General features: G+C 50.5%; 1 protein-coding gene across 2 annotated transcripts in view; it reads left to right on the forward strand.

Moving 5' to 3' along the window:
* Positions 1 to 3,960: 3,960 nt before the first annotated feature.
* AFMID (arylformamidase) overlaps positions 3,961 to 21,184 on the forward strand; it is a 22,816-nt gene continuing 5,592 nt past the window's right edge. For both annotated transcript variants that reach the window (XM_075580009.1, XM_075580011.1), the window contains exons 1-4: positions 3,961 to 4,094; positions 4,951 to 5,041; positions 7,552 to 7,656; positions 8,082 to 8,130. In XM_075580009.1, coding sequence (XP_075436124.1) covers positions 4,014 to 4,094; positions 4,951 to 5,041; positions 7,552 to 7,656; positions 8,082 to 8,130 — 326 coding nt within the window. In that variant the 5' untranslated portion in view covers positions 3,961 to 4,013. The remainder of the gene's footprint in view (positions 4,095 to 4,950; positions 5,042 to 7,551; positions 7,657 to 8,081; positions 8,131 to 21,184) is intronic.

Raw genomic sequence — 21,184 nt, forward strand, 5'->3', positions numbered from 1 at the left:
GTCAGTGACTTCACATGTACATGGCGTGTACCTGACCTGCTCTGTCAGTGACTTCACATGTACATGGCGTGTACCTGACCTGCTCTGTCAGTGACTTCACATGTACATGGCGTGTACCTGACCTGCTCTGTCAGTGACTTCACATGTACATGGCGTGTACCTGACCTGCTCTGTCAGTGACTTCACATGTACATGCCGTGTACCTGACCTGCTCTGTCAGTGACTTCACATGTACATGGCGTGTACCTGACCTGCTCTGTCAGTGACTTCACATGTACATGGCGTGTACCTGACCTGCTCTGTCAGTGACTTCACATGTACATGGCGTGTACCTGACCTGCTCTGTCAGTGACTTCACATGTACATGGCGTGTACCTGATCTGCTCCGTCAGTGACTTCACATGTACATGGCGTGTACCTGACCTGCTCCGTCAGTGACTTCACATGTACATGGCGTGTACCTGACCTGCCCTGTCAGTGACTTCACATGTACATGGCGTGTACCTGACCTGCTCTGTCAGTGACTTCACATGTACATGGCGTGTACCTGACCTGCCCTGTCAGTGACTTCACATGTACATGGCGTGTACCTGACCTGCTCCGTCAGTGACTTCACGTGTACATGGCGTGTACCTGATCTGCTCCGTCAGTGACTTCACGTGTACATGGCGTGTACCTGACCTGCTCTGTCAGTGACTTCACATGTACATGGCGTGTACCTGACCTGCTCTGTCAGTGACTTCACATGTACATGGCGTGTACCTGACCTGCTCTGTCAGTGACTTCACATGTACATGCCGTGTACCTGACCTGCTCGGTCAGTGACTTCACATGTACATGCCGTGTACCTGACCTGCTCTGTCAGTGACTTCACATGTACATGGTGTGTACCTGACCTGCTCCGTCAGTGACTTCACATGTACATGGCGTGTACCTGACCTGCCCTGTCAGTGACTTCACATGTACATGGCGTGTACCTGACCTGCTCTGTCAGTGACTTCACATGTACATGGCGTGTACCTGACCTGCTCCGTCAGTGACTTCACATGTACATGGCGTGTACCTGATCTGCTCTGTCAGTGACTTCACATGTACATGGCGTGTACCTGATCTGCTCTGTCAGTGACTTCACATGTACATGGCGTGTACCTGACCTGCTCTGTCAGTGACTTCACATGTACATGGCGTGTACCTGACCTGCTCTGTCAGTGACTTCACATGTACATGCCGTGTACCTGACCTGCTCTGTCAGTGACTTCACATGTACATGGTGTGTACCTGACCTGCTCTGTCAGTGACTTCACATGTACATGGTGTGTACCTGACCTGCTCTGTCAGTGACTTCACATGTACATGGCGTGTACCTGACCTGCTCTGTCAGTGACTTCACATGTACATGTCGTGTACCTGACCTGCTCTGTCAGTGACTTCACATGTACATGGCGTATACCTGACCTGCTCTGTCAGTGACTTCACATGTACATGGCGTGTACCTGACCTGCTCTGTCAGTGACTTCACATGTACATGTCGTGTACCTGACCTGCTCTGTCAGTGACTTCACATGTACATGGTGTGTACCTGACCTACTCTGTCAGTGACTTCACATGTACATGGCGTGTACCTGACCAGCTCTGTCAGTGACTTCACATGTACATGGCGTGTACCTGACCAGCTCTGTCAGTGACTTCACATGTACATGGCGTGTACCTGACCTGCTCTGTCAGTGACTTCACATGTACATGGAGTGTACCTGACCTGCTCTGTCAGTGACTTCACATGTACATGGCGTGTACCTGACCTGCTCTGTCAGTGACTTCACATGTACATGGCGTGTACCTGACCTGCTCTGTCAGTGACTTCACATGTACATGGCGTGTACCTGACCTGCTCTGTCAGTGACTTCACATGTACATGGCGTGTACCTGACCTGCTCTGTCAGTGACTTCACATGTACATGGCGTGTACCTGACCTGCTCTGTCAGTGACTTCACATGTACATGGCGTGTACCTGACCTGCTCTGTCAGTGACTTAGTGACTTCACATGTACATGGCGTGTACCTGACCTGCTCTGTCAGTGACTTCACATGTACATGGCGTGTACCTGACCTGCTCTGTCAGTGACTTCACATGTACATGGCGTGTACCTGACCTGCTCTGTCAGTGACTTCACATGTACAAGGCGTGTACCTGACCTGCTCTGTCAGTGACTTCACATGTACATGGCGTGTACCTGACCTGCTCTGTCAGTGACTTCACATGTACATGGCGTGTACCTGACCTGCTCTGTCAGTGACTTCACATGTACATGGCGTGTACCTGACCTGCTCTGTCAGTGACTTCACATGTACATGGCGTGTACCTGACCTGCTCTGTCAGTGACTTCACATGTACATGGCGTGTACCTGACCTGCTCTGTCAGTGACTTCACATGTACATGGCGTGTACCTGACCTGCTCTGTCAGTGACTTCACATGTACATGGCGTGTACCTGACCTGCTCTGTCAGTGACTTCACATGTACATGGCGTGTACCTGACCTGCTCTGTCAGTGACTTCACATGTACATGGCGTGTACCTGACCTGCTCTGTCAGTGACTTCACATGTACATGGCGTGTACCTGACCTGCTCTGTCAGTGACTTCACATGTACATGGCGTGTACCTGACCTGCTCTGTCAGTGACTTCACATGTACATGGCGTGTACCTGACCTGCTCTGTCAGTGACTTCACATGTACATGGCGTGTACCTGACCTGCTCTGTCAGTGACTTCACATGTACATGGCGTGTACCTGACCTGCTCTGTCAGTGACTTCACATGTACATGGCGTGTACCTGACCTGCTCTGTCAGTGACTTCACATGTACATGGCGTGTACCTGACCTGCTCTGTCAGTGACTTCACATGTACATGGCGTGTACCTGACCTGCTCTGTCAGTGACTTCACATGTACATGGCGTGTACCTGACCTGCTCTGTCAGTGACTTCACATGTACATGGCGTGTACCTGACCTGCTCTGTCAGTGACTTCACATGTACATGGCGTGTACCTGACCTGCTCTGTCAGTGTCTTCACATGTACATGGCGTGTACCTGACCTGCTCTGTCAGTGTCTTCACATGTACATGGCGTGTACCTGACCTGCTCTGTCAGTGACTTCACATGTACATGGCGTGTACCTGACCTGCTCTGTCAGTGACTTCACATGTACATGGCGTGTACCTGACCTGCTCTGTCAGTGACTTCACATGTACATGGCGTGTACCTGACCTGCTCTGTCAGTGACTTCACATGTACATGGCGTGTACCTGACCTGCTCTGTCAGTGACTTCACATGTACATGGCGTGTACCTGACCTGCTCTGTCAGTGACTTCACATGTACATGGCGTGTACCTGACCTGCTCTGTCAGTGACTTCACATGTACATGGCGTGTACCTGACCTGCTCTGTCAGTGACTTCACATGTACATGGCGTGTACCTGACCTTCTCTGTCAGTGACTTCACATGTACATGGCGTGTACCTGACCTGCTCTGTCAGTGACTTCACATGTACATGGCGTGTACCTGACCTGCTCTGTCAGTGACTTCACATGTACATGGCGTGTACCTGACCTGCTCTGTCAGTGACTTCACATGCACATGGCATGTACTTGACCTGCTCTGTCAGTGACTTCACATGTACATGGCGTGTACCTGACCTGCTCTGTCAGTGACTTCACATGTACATGCCGTGTACCTGACCTGCTCTGTCAGTGATTTCACATGTACATGGCGTGTACCTGACCTGCTCTGTCAGTGACTTCACATGCACATGGCATGTACCTGACCTGCTCTGTCAGTGGCTTCACATGTGCATGGCGTGTGCTGGGTTTCCATAATGCATTGTCACCTTTTCACTTCTGTTGGTCCTGGGGTGGGGCCGTGCTGCAGGACCGTCCTGTCTCCCCATATACACACATGCCCTTTGCCTCCTACACCGGTCAGAGTCCCAGAGGGGAGAGACAGCCGGAGCATGGAGGGGGAGAGCTGGGGAGAGCTGGGGAGAGACAGCCGGAGCATGGAGGGGGAGAGCTGGAGAGAGCTGGGGAGAGAGGTGAGCAGAGAGGGGCAAAGAATTCAGACACCCCATGTACACTGATACAACCTCCTGCTGTCCGGCCTTCCCGCCTCTCACCTGTCTCCCCTACAATCTATCCTAAACACTACTGTCAGAATCACTCTACTCTTTCCTAGATCTGTCTCAGCGTCTCCCCTGCTGAAATCCCTCTCCTGGCTTCCGATCAAATCCCGCATCTCACACTCCATTCTCCTCACTTTTAAAGCTTTACACTCTTCTGCTCCTCCTTACATCTCAGCCCTAATTTCTCGCTATGCACCATCCCGGCTCTTGCGTTCTGCTCAAGGATGTCTTCTCTCTACCCCCTTTGTATCTAAAGCCCTCTCCCGCCTTAAACCTTTCTCCCTGACTGCCCCACACCTCTGGAATGCCCTTCCCCTCAGTACCCGACTAGCACCCTCTCTATCCACCTTTAAGACCCACCTTAAAACCCACCTACTTAAGGAAGTATACGAGTAGCACCGTGGCTGATACTATACACCTCATACATTAACCTTGGCCATTAAAAGCTCAAAGGGTAGGGGGAGTGGGGGGGGGGAAGAGGAGCGGAGGGGGAGGAGGGGAAGGGGGAGGGGGGACAGGAGGGGGAAGGGGGGGCAGAGGAGGAGAAGGGGGGAAGAGGAGCGGAGGGAGAGGGGGTTAGGGGAGGGGGGCAGAGGAGGGGGAGGGGGAGCAGAGGAGGGGGACGGGGGCAGAGGAGGGGGAGGGGGAGCAGAGGAGGGACGGTGACATCTGAAGGGAAGTGCACAAAATGGCAGGTGTTAGGTAAGGGCACGGCTGAGTAAGGGTCAGGTTGGGGAGGGGTCCTTCAGCCTGTGTCTTGTTCCCCCAGGAACTGGAGCATCAGTACTCCCCCAGCCACTGGTCCCCCCGGATGGACAAGGACTCCGTGATAGAGGCGCACGTGAGGGAGACCGCAGAAGGTGGGCTGGGAAGGAGGACTTCTGTGTTACGGTGTTACAAAGGGAACCATAGAAAGATGGACGCATTAAGCAGATCTACATGTGTATTCTGGCTCTGCCGCCGTGAGCTTCTTACTTCTGCACATCCCGGCCACAGTCTCTCTGCGTGTCCCACAGCCTCTCTGCGTGTCCCACAGTCTCTCTGCGTGTCCCACAGTCTCTCTGCGTGTCCCCCAGTCTCTCTGCGTGTCCCACAGTCTCTCTGCGTGTCCCACGGTCTCTCTGCGTGTCCCACAGTCTCTCTGCGTGTCCCACAGTCTCTCTGCTTGTCCCACAGTCTCTCTGCGTGTCCCACAGCCTCTCTGCGTGTCCCCCAGTCTCTCTGCGTGTCCCACAGTCTCTCTGCTTGTCCCACAGTCTCTCTGCGTGTCCCACAGCCTCTCTGCGTGTCCCACAGTCTCTCTGCGTGTCCCACAGTCTCTCTGCGTGTCCCCCGGTCTCTCTGCGTGTCCCACGGTCTCTCTGCGTGTCCCACAGTCTCTCTGCGTGTCCCACAGTCTCTCTGCGTGTCCCACAGTCTCTCTGCGTGTCCCACAGTCTCTCTGCGTGTCCCACAGTCTCTCTGCGTGTCCCACAGTCTCTCTGCGTGTCCCACAGTCTCTCTGCGTGTCCCACAGTCTCTCTGCGTGTCCCACAGCCTCTCTGCGTGTCCCACAGCCTCTCTGCGTGTCCCACAGTCTCTCTGCGTGTCCCACAGCCTCTCGTCGTGTCCCACAGCCTCTGCGTGTCCCACAGTCTCTCTGCGTGTCCCCCGGTCTCTCTGCGTGTCCCACAGCCTCTCTGCGTGTCCCACAGTCTCTCTGCGTGTCCCACAGCCTCTCTGCGTGTCCCACAGCCTCTCTGCGTGTCCCACAGCCTCTCTGCGTGTCCCACAGCCTCTCTGCGTGTCCCACAGTCTCTCTGCGTGTCCCACAGCCTCTCTGCGTGTCCCACAGTCTCTCTGCGTGTCCCACAGCCTCTCTGCGTGTCCCACAGCCTCTCTGCGTGTCCCACAGCCTCTCTGCGTGTCCCACAGTCTCTCTGCGTGTCCCACAGTCTCTCTGCGTGTCCCACAGTCTCTCTGCATGTCCCACAGCCTCTGCGTGTCCCACAGTCTCTCTGCGTGTCCCACAGTCTCTCTGCGTGTCCCACAGTCTCTCTGCGTGTCCCACAGTCTCTCTGCATGTCCCACAGTCTCTCTGCGTGTCCCATAGCCTCTCTGCATGTCCCACAGTCTCTCTGCGTGTCCCACAGCCTCTATGCGTGTCCCACGGTCTCTCTGCATGTCCCATAGCCTCTCTGCGTGTCCCACAGTCTCTCTGCGTGTCCCACAGCCTCTCTGCGTGTCCCACAGTCTCTCTGCATGTCCCGCAGCCTCTCTGCGTGTCCCACAGCCTCTCTGCGTGTCCCACAGTCTCTCTGCGTGTCCCACAGTCTCTCTGCGTGTCCCACAGTCTCTCTGCGTGTCCCACAGTCTCTCTGCGTGTCCCACAGTCTCTCTGCGTGTCCCACAGCCTCTATGCGTGTCCCACAGCCTCTGCGTGTCCCACAGTCTCTCTGCGTGTCCCACAGTCTCTCTGCGTGTCCCACAGTCTCTCTGCGTGTCCCACAGTCTCTCTGCGTGTCCCACAGTCTCTCTGCGTGTCCCACAGTCTCTCTGCATGTCCCACAGTCTCTCTGCATGTCCCATAGCCTCTCTGCATGTCCCACAGTCTCTCTGCGTGTCCCACAGCCTCTATGCGTGTCCCACGGTCTCTCTGCATGTCCCATAGCCTCTCTGCGTGTCCCACAGTCTCTCTGCGTGTCCCACAGTCTCTCTGCGTGTCCCACGGTCTCTCTGCATGTCCCACGGTCTCTCTGCATGTCCCACAGCCTCTCTGCGTGTCCCACAGTCTCTCTGCGTGTCCCACGGTCTCTCTGCATGTCCCACAGCCTCTCTGCGTGTCCCACAGTCTCTCTGCGTGTCCCACAGCCTCTATGCGTGTCCCACAGTCTCTCTGCGTGTCCCACAGCCTCTCTGCGTGTCCCACAGTCTCTCTGCGTGTCCCACAGTCTCTCTGCGTGTCCCACAGTCTCTCTGCGTGTCCCACAGTCTCTCTGCGTGTCCCACAGTCTCTCTGCGTGTCCCACAGCCTCTCTGCGTGTCCCACAGTCTCTCTGCGTGTCCCACAGCCTCTATGCGTGTCCCACAGTCTCTCTGCGTGTCCCACAGCCTCTCTGCGTGTCCCCCAGTCTCTCTGCGTGTCCCACAGTCTCTCTGCGTGTCCCACAGTCTCTCTGCGTGTCCCACAGTCTCTCTGCGTGTCCCACAGTCTCTCTGCGTGTCCCACAGTCTCTCTGCGTGTCCCACAGCCTCTCTGCATGTCCCACGGTCTCTCTGCGTGTCCCACAGTCTCTCTGCGTGTCCCCCGGTCTCTCTGCGTGTCCCCCAGTCTCTCTGCGTGTCCCCCAATCTCTCTGCGTGTCCCACAGTCTGTCCTTGTGCTCCGCAGGGACCCGGGCAGCGCGGGCAAGGACACAAACCAGCCTTAACATCTCCTACGGGGACAGCGAGAGTGAGAAGCTGGACATGTATCTGCCCCAAGGCCAACCCACAGGTGGGACCTCGTGGAACCGTGTCCTCCAAAGGGAGGGAGTGGGGACTGGTCATATAGGGACATTGGACTGACTGGGACACTAAGATTATAACACAGTGACAGCTAAATACTGTACCACAATTATACCCAATGACACAAAGACTGTGGTATCATTACACTGTGCCTGCAGTATTAACGCACTGTCACTGCATGGCAACATTGTCACTGTACTGTAACACTACCACTATATTGTAGCTCAGGGACCCGCACAGTGGGACAGTCACACACTTGTATACCAATCCGTAACCCCAGTCCTGTGATCAGAGGCTGACCAGGGCTCCTGTCTGTACTGAACCCTAAAGTCCCCAGTTTGGGAGACCAGAGACCCCCCCCCCCCCCTCCCCTTACACAGTGTGACACTGACTCACACAAACTGTTCTTTGCAGAGTTTCCGCTGCTGATTTACATCCATGGAGGATACTGGCAGTTCCTAAGGTCAGTGACCCAGCATAGGGCATCACAAAGAGCTGAAGCCCCAGCAGGGACCGGGACACGCTGCTTATATTGGTATACACTCGCTCGTCTGAACGCCTATGGAGGAAATCTCACACTAAGGCCAGGTCCCCGCATGCTACTGCAGCGCCCGCTGTGGCGGACGCTGCACGCACGAGAGCCCTCCCCTCAATGGCGCTGGGCCCGCTGCGAGGGGCGGCCGCAGCGCTGTGGCGAGAGCTGCTCCTGCTCTCAATAGAATTGAGAGCAGGACTCGCGACGGAGCGCTAAGCCACGCCCCCCGGCGGTTCAGCCAATGAGGGCGAACCTGCCGGGTGACGTCATGGCCGCGCCCCCGTCACTCCCCCGCCACTACCCCCCCGGTCTCTCTTCCTGCAGCTCACTGCAGACCGGGGAATCGGCTGCACGCGCCGCCAGTCTCGCGGGCGCGCATGCGGCGGAGGTACTGGGGCCTCGGCCTGAGGCTGGTTTCCTGCACTACACATTTCTCCTCGCCTGTTTTAACTCCGCTCTCTCTGAGGCCGAGGCCACACTAGGATCGCGCAAGACGGAGTGCGTAACAACGCGCTCGCCCGCCGCAGAGCCGAATTATGGCCTAGGGGGAGACGCTACGGGGGAGGCGTGGCCGTGATGTCACGGAGCTGGTTTGCCCTCATTGGCTGAACCGCTTACGTGACCCGGCGGGTGGCGCGACCAAATCAAATTATTTTGTCGCGTGAAAAATCGGCAGCGCCGTCGCTCTTGCGCACGCGCGCTCTACGGCCGCCCTCATTGAGGTACGGCCATTTGTTTGCGGCACGCACGCCGTCGCACGCGCCGTCGCTCTCATGGCCGCGCCCTAAGTCCAAACAACACTCCTTCTCCTCGCTCATCACCGCCCTGTATCCATCCTGCCCGTTTGCTCCAAATTGCTAGAACGTCTCGTGTTCTCCCGTATGATCAACGTTCTTAATTCCCACGCCCTCCTGGACCCGTTACATCCTGCCTTTCGTACAGCTCGCTCAACATGATCTTCATGAAGCCAAATCCCAAGGTCACTTTTCCCACTAATCCTAAGTGATCTCTCTGCTGCTTTTGATACTGTCGATCACCCTCTTCCCCTTCATATTCTAAGCTCTCTTCATATCAGGAACAAACCTCGATCCTGGTTCTCACCTTACCTCTCCCATCACACATTCTCCGTCTCTGTTGTTAAGATGTCTCCGTCTTCTATTGACCTGTCTGTAGTTGTACATCAGGGCTCTGTTCTGGGACCTCTCCTTTTCTCTCTCTACATACTATCACCTAGGGACCTCACCAACTTCTTTGGCCTTAGGTATATCTCTATGTAGATGAGACACAGATATACAGTGTCGATAAAAAAAGTTTGTGAACCCAAATAATTGTTACGGAAATTCCATAGTTTCCCCGTGATAAGCTTCTTGAATCAAAACCATTCTTTTCTTAAATAACTATTAGGGTTTTTATTAACCAATACTATGGCCTCAATATGTTTGGCGAAAAACAAAACTGCGTACGACTAGAAGAACCTCATCCCAACCGTCAATCATGGTTATGGTAGTGTGATGGTTTGGGGCTGCCTTGTTGCCTCAGCACCTGGACAGCTTGCCATCATTGACACAACCACGACTTCTGCATTGTATCAGAAGATTCTTGCGGAGAATGTCAGGTCACCCATCCATGAGCTGAAGAGTTAGTGGGTCATGCAGCAAGACAATGATCCTAAACATAGAAGTAGATCTACAGAAGAATGGCTGCAGAAGAAGAAATTCCACGTTTTAGAATGGCCTAGTCATAGTCCGGACCTAAACCCCATCGAAATGTTGTGGCAGGACCTGGTGTGAGCTGTCCATGCAAGGAAGCCCTCAAATATCACTGAGCTGAAGCAGTTCTGTAAGGAGGGATGGGCCAAAATTCCCCAAACCCGATGTGAGAGACTGACCAGCAGTTACAGTAAAAGTGCTGTTGAAGTTATTGCTGCTCAAAGGGGGCGCCACCAGGCAGGGCCGCCGACAGGGGGGACAGAAGGGACAGGTGTCCCGGGCCCAGTGGTGGCAGGGGGCCCGGCGGCAAGCGGCGCAAGCTGGGCCCGACCTCATGCCAGGCCTGGCTGCCAGTCCTCTCGCAGCCGAGCCCCGGCTCTCCCTGAGATGCAGACCTCTATCACTATGTTCCACGCCAATGGGCCTCTCTGACGTCAGCGTGCCGGAAGTAGGTTTGCCCAGCTTCCGGCGCGCGACGGCATGGAGGGAGGCCCAGCGCGTGCCAGCTGGGGTAGGACAGAGGGATAGAGACCTTCAGCAAGGGAGAGCTGAGGTCCGGCCGCGAGAGGACCGGCAGCCGGGCCTGGCCAGAGGTCGGGCCCAACTTGCAGTGCCGGGCGACAGACCCCCCGCAGACCACCCAACATGTTGAAAAAGTTTCATTTTTTTGAGTCATTTGTTTGATCAGGTTATCTGCATCTGTTATTAGGGCTCAGATTAGGATCTAATCACATTTTAGGGTTGAAATATGTACAAATCCTAAGTGTTTCACAAACATTTTCTCGCCACTGTATCTGCCCTCCCCCTACCCTCACTCCTACCATCCAGTCCCACGTCTCTGATTGTCTCCTGGCTACATCTTCGTGGCACTCCTACGTCTACATGTATTGACCCATAAAACAAGGAGATGTTTAGCTGAGGGCGACAGGGGAAAGTACCAGAACTTAACCTGGAGTGATCACTGATCACTAAAATGATGTGTATATTATGGAGGTCTGGTGACAGTACCCAGACGTAAAAGAGGTCCTGGGGCTCAGTCTCAAAGGGACCTCACATTCTTGAAACCTCCCCTGTGAGTAGCAGAGAGAGGGGACATGTAGTTCATCTTGCTTTGTCCTTATACTTTTTTTTCCTAAATTTGGGATATGTGGCACACGCTGTTTAAGTTAAGAACAGAAATGACAGCTTGGTCTATGTGATATCTCTGATATTTACCTTCTCGTGCAAAAGTAGAAGTTGCGTTGGCAAAAGTGGTATCCACGTATGTATTTTAATTCTACCAATGCAACAGTGAAAGTGGCATTGCTGCAGATATAACAGACAGGGGTGATGGGGGGGGGGGCCTAAGGACGTGGCCAGGCAGTGGGTTTATTCTGTCCTCAAGGCAGAGGGTATTTAGGATAAAAACTATGCATTTTAGAGTATGAATGGATAATTCTTCCAAGAGAAAGTCAGCACTATGACACGGGAATCCTTATATTTTCAACTCAGGACCCTTTGAGGAAAATGATATTGTTATGTGGCAACGTATAGGATTTTCTGTTTGTCTTTACCGTTATTTTATGACGCTGTCTGCATATATTGTACTGTATGTTTCTTGTAATATTCTTTTTCTGTAACCTACGCACTGTACTGTTTTTGTACATTAAATCTAAGATGTGATAAGTATAGTCTTTGGGCCCTAATTAAACTTTGCACGCTTTGAAGAGAGTAATTACATTTTCGGACACATTTTGCTACGACACATTTTGGTGCGTTAATTCCATATTTTTCTTAGTAAACAGAGACCAAGAACTCTGCAGGTACGGCCAGGAACTATTTTTGGTAGTGGCAGTTTGTGACCGATTTGAGGTGCGATATTACTCATTTGAGGGATCCTGTGTGTCAGGAATCCGCTCCGCAGTTTACTGGTTGCCTTACCTTGCAGACCGGTGCAGTTCTGGAACAGCTCTCCTGATGTTTGCTGCAGCCTGGATTCACTCACCAAAGCTATACACACTCTCTCTGGTATCTACTGCAGCTGTGCAGCCTATCACTGCAACCTAGACTTGCATTCACTCATTGGAGCAGTACCTTCACACCCCCGCTGGGGATTGGCCTGCTGGCCTTTAAGTACTGCTTTCCCATAATGCTCCTTGCCGAGCATAGTCCTTACCGGATGTCACCAACTGTTCTGCCACAAGCTCTTGCTTGTTCTCTTGTGCTGAAGCGGAGGTTTCCCTTGCGTCCTTCAGCTTCCTGTTCTCCTGTGCTGAAGCGGAGGTTTCCCTTGCGTCCGTCAGCTTCCTGTTCTCCTGTGCTGAAGCAGAGGTTTCGTCCCTGCGTCCTTCAGTCTCCTGGATTCCTGCACTGAAGCGGAGGTTTCCCTGTGTATCTACAGCTTCCTGGTTCCTGGGGCCTACTCTTTCCCTAATCTAGAGAGGCCGTGTCCTGGTTCCTGCGCTGTTACAGAGGATTCCCTAGCCCGCTCAGGACTCTTGCGCTGTAGCACTGGTTTAACCGTGCAGCTAGGCGGTGTGTAAATCTGGTCTGTCTTCCACCTCCTGAGACCAGTACCATGGGCCATAGTCGCCGCACGCGCAGAGACCCCCCCCCGCGCTCATAAGCCGAAGCGGGGTTCTCCTGACTCCCTGTTGCCGAACTCCTGCTTGGACAATGTTTATTCTGACGTCTCCTGTCCTGACCCTGGCTTGTACAACGACGATGCTGTCTTCTCCAATCCTGACCCTGCTACGTACGACTATGAACTGCGCAATCCGGATCAGCCTGCGAGGTTTAAGGTCGGTGCTTTTACAACCCTACCTCAGCCACGCGGTCCGACCCGAGTTTGTGGCGAGCACAACCGCGACACTGTGGGGGTGAAAAGTGGGTCAGTTAGATAGCTGTGTGTATTAACCCTTGTCACATATAAAGGTCACGTGCTCACAGGTGCGCCGTATCTGACAATCCCCTTTCTCCATCACAGTAAATGGTACCACCATCTATCCTGTCACCGAAGCACGTTGCCTAGGAGTGACGTTTGACTCTTCCCTTTCCTCCTCCATTCACATTCACGGCATGGCTAAAACTTGTCTCTTCTTCCTACGTAATATTGCCAAGACCCGCCCTTTCCTCTGTCAATCCAGAGCTAAAACTCTAATGCATGCCCTTATCCTGTCCCGTTTGGATTATTGTAACATACTACTAACAGGCCTCCCGGCCTCACAGCTTTCTCCTCAGCAATCATTCCAAAATTCTGCTGCTAGCGTCATTTCACTTTCTCCCAGAACAGTATCCGCTCACCTCCTTAAATCCCTCTCCTGGCTTCCCATCAAGTATTGGATTACCAAAACGTTCTCCTCCTTACCTCCAAGGCTCACCCCTCATCTGCTCTTTCCTAAATATCCGCTTTGATCGCTCGTTACGCCCCGGCTTGTCTCCTGCGCTCTACCCATAACTATCTCCTTTTCACCTCTACTGCTCTCTCTCTCTCGCCTTAAACCTTTCCCCCTCACTGCCCCTTACCTGTGGCACTCCCTCACACTCAGTATACGCCAAGCACCTTACACTGGCGACACACTTTATTCGAGCTCGGCTAGTCCCACGAATTCGGGTATACCCGGGTGTATTGAGGTTTGTGACTGTTTTCTGCCCGAGTGCATTGAGGTATTTTCCAGGCAGGGATTGAAGCATTTTATTCCCGCTGGCTGCAATACTGCACAGTATATATATATATATACTGCATTACAATTCATGAATTTATGCCATCTGGTAGACACGCGAAGCATTGCAGCCTATTAAATCCTAATCATTATCATTTAACAGATCAGCCGCCCATCAGCCAGGCATGAACCCAGGCTGGGAAGGCAAACGCAACGGGGCTTGTCAGAGGTGAGGAGCGGCGCATTCCAGGTATCTGCCAGGTACATACTGGGTATTTGCTCGAATAAAGTGTGTCGGTGCAGTATCTCCCCACCTTTAAGACAAACTTTAAACCTCATCTCTCTCTCTATATATATATACAGGGCTCAACAAATGCACTCGCTCGGTTGCCAAGGGCGTGTGCATTTTGGCCGCTGTCGAGAGCTTACCTGCGGCGGTGTCCCTTGGTCTTCTCTGTCTTGCTCTTCAAATTCATGTTTTTCCCCTGCAGCCATAGTTAAAATGGCCCAAATTGCCATAGCAACGCAACGTCACATGACGCCACGTGGCCATTTTGACTACTGCTGCAGGGGAAAAAAAGATGAATTTGAAGGGGACAAGACAGGAGAAGGCCCGAGACGCCGTCAGGACCCCGCAGCCTGACCCCGCCGCAGGTAAGTGTCGTGGGGGGGCGGGGGGGGGGGGGGTTGAGGGAGTGTTTTGGGGGGGCCAGTGGGTTTTAGCCCAGTTTGTCGAGCTCTGTATTTAAGCCCACGGTAATGTTTACATTTGCTATATGCTTTACGGTGGAGGGTTTTTGTCACTTTTTTTACCCACCATAACTTAACGAAGTGCGGTGAAACCTATCCTAAGCTTCAAATTGCAAAGCCAGTATAACCAGCCTCACACTGAGGAAACCCTACAGGTCAAAACGGCTGTCTGTGGGTAGGTTTAGTGGCTATGCATCCTAACCAAGGCTGTGCTGAAAAGCTGTGCAATGCAGCAAGCATACGATTATAGGGGACCATGTCAATATGGATTTGAAGCAAAAGGTGGCACTGTGTGCTCTTTTGCATGTCATTTCCCAGAATCCCTTGCTGCAGTGGATGCACTGTATGCTGGGTGATAATGGTGAAAGGCAGGGTTGCAGAATGAATGAATGTGCTCACAGTAATATTTCCAATATATATATATATATATATATATATATATATATATAGCTACTGTATATGCAGTGATGTTTGTGTAGTAAAAAAAACTAACTGAAACTAAGCAATGAAAATGAATATATATATTTATTTAATGATTCATCTTTACCTAAGCACCCGCGGCACATAAAGCCACCGCCCTCTCTCCCAATCTGTATCCAGCACGCTTCTAAATATTTTATTGCCACCATATGGCGGATAATGTTTTATAGGGAAACGCCTCACCCAAGGATAAGAGAGCACAGAGCAGCCCTGGCAACTAGTGTTAAACAAATCCATTCACATATACAAGCACCGGGCCAAATCCATTCACATATACAAGCACCGGGCCAAATCCATTCACATATACAAGCACCGGGCCAAATCCATTCACATATACAAACACCGGACCAAATCCATTCACATATACAAGCACCGGGCCAAATCCATTCACATATACAAGCACCGGGCCAAATCCATTCACATATACAAACACCGGACCAAATCCATTCACATATACAAGCACCGGGCCAAATCCATTCACATATACAAGCACCGGACCAAATCCATTCACATATACAAGCACCGGGCCAAATCCATTCACATATACAAACACCGGACCAAATCCATTCACATATACAAGCACCGGGCCAAATCCATTCACATATACAAGCACCGGGCCAAATCCATTCACATATACAAGCACCGGGCCAAATCCATTCACATATACAAGCACCGGGCCAAATCCATTCACATATACAAGCACCGGGCCAAATCCATTCACATATACAAGCACCGGGCCAAATCCATTCACATATACAAGCACCGGACCCAATCCATTCACATATACAAGCACCGGGCCAAATCCATTCACATATACAAGCACCGGGCACAATCCATTCACATATACAAGCACCGGACCCAATCCATTCACATATACAAGCACCGGGCCAAATCCATTCACATATACAAGCACCGGGCCAAATCCATTCACATATACAAGCACCGGACCAAATCCATTCACATATACAAGCACCGGGCCAAATCCATTCACATATACAAGCACCGGACCCAATCCATTCACATATACAAACACCGGACCAAATCCATTCACATATACAAGCACCGGGCCCAATCCATTCACATATACAAGCACCGGACCCAATCCATTCACATATACAAGCACCGGGCCCAATCCATTCACGTATACAAGCACCGGACCCAATCCATTCACATATACAAACACCGGACCAAATCCATTCACATATACAAGCACCGGGCCCAATCCATTCACATATACAAGCACCGGACCAATTCCATTCACATATACAAGCACCGGACCAAATCCATTCACGTATACAAGCACCGGACCCAATCCATTCCCATATACAAGCACCGGACCAAATCCATTCCCATATACAAGCACCGGACCAAATCCATTCACATATACAAACACCGGACCCAATCCATTCACATATACAAGCACCGGACTCAATCCATTCACATATACAAGCACCGGGCCAAATCCATTCACATATACAAGCACCGGGCCAAATCCATTCACGTATACAAGCACCGGACCAAATCCATTCACGTATACAAGCACCGGGCCAAATCCATTCACTTATACAAACACCGGACCCAATCCATTCACATATACAAGCACCGGGCCAAATCCATTCACATATACAAGCACCGGGCCAAATCCATTCACATATACAAGCACCGGACCAAATCCATTCACGTATACAAGCACCGGGCCAAATCCATTCACATATACAAACACCGGACCAAATCCATTCACATATACAAACACCGGACCAAATCCATTCACATATACAAACACCGGACCAAATCCATTCACGTATACAAGCACCGGACCAAATCCATTCACATATACAAGCACCGGACCAAATCCATTCACGTATACAAGCACCGGACCAATTCCATTCACATATACAAGCACCGGACCAAATCCATTCACGTATACAAGCACCGGGCCAAATCCATTCACATATACAAGCACCGGGCCAAATCCATTCACGTATACAAGCACCGGACCAAATCCATTCACGTATACAAGCACCGGGCTAAATCCATTCACATATACAAACACCGGACCAAATCCATTCACATATACAAACACCGGACCAAATCCATTCACATATACAAACACCGGACCAAATCCATTCACGTATACAAGCACCGGACCAAATCCATTCACATATACAAGCACCGGACCAAATCCATTCACGTATACAAGCACCGGACCAATTCCATTCACATATACAAGCACCGGACCAAATCCATTCACGTATACAAGCACCGGGCCAAATCCATTCACATATACAAGCACCGGGCCAAATCCATTCACATATACAAGCACCGGGCCAAATCCATTCACATATACAAGCACCGGACCCAATCTATTCACGTATACAAACACCGGACCAAATCCATTCACATATACAAACACCGGGCCAAATCCATTCCCATATACAAGCACCGGACCAAATCCATTCACATATACACGCACCGGACCCAATCCATTCACATATACAAGCACCGGACCAAATCCATTCACATATACACGCACTGGACCCAATCCATTCACATATACAAGCACCGGGCGAAATCCATTCACATATACAAACACCGGACCCAATCCATTCACATATACAAGCACCGGACCAAATCCATTCACATATACAAGCACCGGGCCAAATCCATTCACATATACAAGCACCGGACCCAATCCATTCACATATACAAGCACCGGGCCAAATCCATTCACATATACAAGCACCGGGCCAATTCCATTCACATATACAAGCACCGGACCAATTCCATTCACATATACAAGCACCGGGCCAATTCCATTCACATATACAAGCACCGGACCCAATCCATTCACATATACAAGCACCGGACCAATTCCATTCACATATACAAGTACCGGGCCAATTCCATTCACATATACAAACACCGGACCAAATCCATTCACATATACAAGCACCGGACCAAATCCATTCACATATACAAACACCGGACCAAATCCATTCACATATACAAGCACCGGACCAAATCCATTCACATATACACGCACCGGACCCAATCCATTCACATATACAAGCACCGGGCCAAATCCATTCACATATACAAACACCGGGCCAAATCCATTCCCATATACAAACACCGGGCCCAATCCATTCACATATACAAACACCGGGCCAAATCCATTCACATATACAAACACCGGGCCAAATCCATTCACATATACAAGCACCGGGCCCAATCTATTCACATATACAAGCACCGGACCCAATCTATTCACATATACAAACACCGGGCCAAATCCATTCACATATACAAGCACCGGACCCAATCTATTCACATATACAAACACCGGGCCAAATCCATTCACATATACAAGCACCGGGCCAAATCCATTCACATATACAAGCACCGGGCCAAATCCATTCACATATACAAGCACCGGGCCAAATCCATTCACATATACAAGCACCGGGCCAAATCCATTCACATATACAAGCACCGGGCCAAATCCATTCACATATACAAGCACCGGACCCAATCTATTCACATATACAAACACCGGACCCAATCTATTCACATATACAAACACCGGACCCAATCTATTCACATATACAAGCACCGGACCAAATCCATTCACATATACAAACACCGGACCAAATCCATTCACATATACAAGCACCGGACCCAATCCATTCACATATACAAGCACCGGGCCAAATCCATTCACATATACAAGCACCGGACCCAATCTATTCACATATACAAACACCGGGCCAAATCCATTCACATATACAAACACCGGACCCAATCCATTCACATATACAAACACCGGACCCAATCTATTCACATATACAAGCACCGGACCAAATCCATTCACATATACAAACACCGGACCCAATCTATTCACATATACAAACACCGGACCAAATCCATTCACATATACAAGCACCGGACCCAATCCATTCACATATACAAGCACCGGACCCAATCCATTCACATATACAAACACCGGACCAAATCCATTCACATATACAAACACCGGGCCAAATCCATTCACATATACAAACACCGGGCCAAATCCATTCACATATACAAGCACCGGACCAAATCCATTCACATATACAAGCACCGGACCAAATCCATTCACATATACACGCACCGGGCCAAATCCATTCCCATATACAAACACCGGACCCAATCCATTCACATATACAAGCACCGGGCCAAATCCATTCACGTATACAAACACCGGGCCAAATCCATTCACGTATACAAACACCGGGCCAAATCCATTCACATATACAAGCACCGGGCCAAATCCATTCACATATACAAACACCGGGCCAAATCCATTCACATATACAAGCACCGGACCAAATCCATTCACATATACAAGCACCGGGCCAAATCCATTCACGTATACAAACACCGGGCCAAATCCATTCACGTATACAAACACCGGGCCAAATCCATTCACATATACAAGCACCGGGCCAAATCCATTCACATATACAAACACCGGGCCAAATCCATTCACATATACAAGCACCGGACCAAATCCATTCACTTATACAAACACCGGGCCAAATCCATTCACATATACAAGCACCGGGCCAAATCCATTCACATATACAAGCACCGGACCCAATCCATTCACATATACAAACACCGGACCAAATCCATTCACATATACAAACACCGGGCCAAATCCATTCACATATACAAACACCGGGCCAAATCCATTCACATATACAAGCACCGGACCAAATCCATTCACATATACAAGCACCGGACCAAATCCATTCACATATACACGCACCGGGCCAAATCCATTCCCATATACAAACACCGGACCCAATCCATTCACATATACAAGCACCGGGCCAAATCCATTCACGTATACAAACACCGGGCCAAATCCATTCACGTATACAAACACCGGGCCAAATCCATTCACATATACAAGCACCGGACCAAATCCATTCACTTATACAAACACCGGACCAAATCCATTCACATATACAAACACCGGGCCAAATCCATTCACATATACAAACACCGGGCCAAATCCATTCCCATATACAAACACCGGGCCCAATCCATTCACATATACAAACACCGGGCCAAATCCATTCACATATACAAACACCGGGCCAAATCCATTCACATATACAAACACCGGGCCAAATCCATTCACATATACAAGCACCGGACCCAATCTATTCACATATACAAACACCGGGCCAAATCCATTCACATATACAAGCACCGGGCCAAATCCATTCACATATACAAGCACCGGGCCAAATCCATTCACATATACAAGCACCGGGCCAAATCCATTCACATATACAAGCACCGGACCCAATCTATTCACATATACAAACACCGGACCCAATCTATTCACATATACAAACACCGGACCCAATCTATTCACATATACAAGCACCGGACCAAATCCATTCACATATACAAACACCGGACCAAATCCATTCACATATACAAGCACCGGACCCAATCCATTCACATATACAAACACCGGGCCAAATCCATTCACATATACAAGCACCGGACCCAATCTATTCACATATACAAACACCGGACCCAATCTATTCACATATACAAACACCGGACCCAATCTATTCACATATACAAACACCGGACCCAATCTATTCACATATACAAACACCGGACCCAATCTATTCACATATACAAACACCGGACCCAATCTATTCACATATACAAACACCGGACCCAATCTATTCACATATACAAGCACCGGACCAAATCCATTCACATATACAAACACCGGACCCAATCTATTCACATATACAAACACCGGACCCAATCTATTCACATATACAAGCACCGGACCAAATCCATTCACATATACAAACACCGGACCCAATCTATTCACATATACAAACACCGGACCAAATCCATTCACATATACAAGCACCGGACCCAATCCATTCACATATACAAGCACCGGACCAAATCCATTCACATATACAAACACCGGACCAAATCCATTCACATATACAAACACCGGGCCAAATCCATTCACATATACAAACACCGGGCCAAATCCATTCACATATACAAGCACCGGACCAAATCCATTCACATATACAAGCACCGGACCAAATCCATTCACATATACACGCACCGGGCCAAATCCATTCCCATATACAAACACCGGACCCAATCCATTCACATATACAAGCACCGGGCCAAATCCATTCACGTATACAAACACCGGGCCAAATCCATTCACGTATACAAACACCGGGCCAAATCCATTCACGTATACAAGCACCGGGCCAAATCCATTCACATATACAAACACCGGGCCAAATCCATTCACATATACAAGCACCGGACCAAATCCATTCACTTATACAAACA

The sequence above is a fragment of the Ascaphus truei genome, chromosome 22 (genome assembly GCF_040206685.1).
Source record: "Ascaphus truei isolate aAscTru1 chromosome 22, aAscTru1.hap1, whole genome shotgun sequence".
In the NCBI taxonomy this organism is placed as follows: domain Eukaryota; kingdom Metazoa; phylum Chordata; class Amphibia; order Anura; family Ascaphidae; genus Ascaphus; species Ascaphus truei.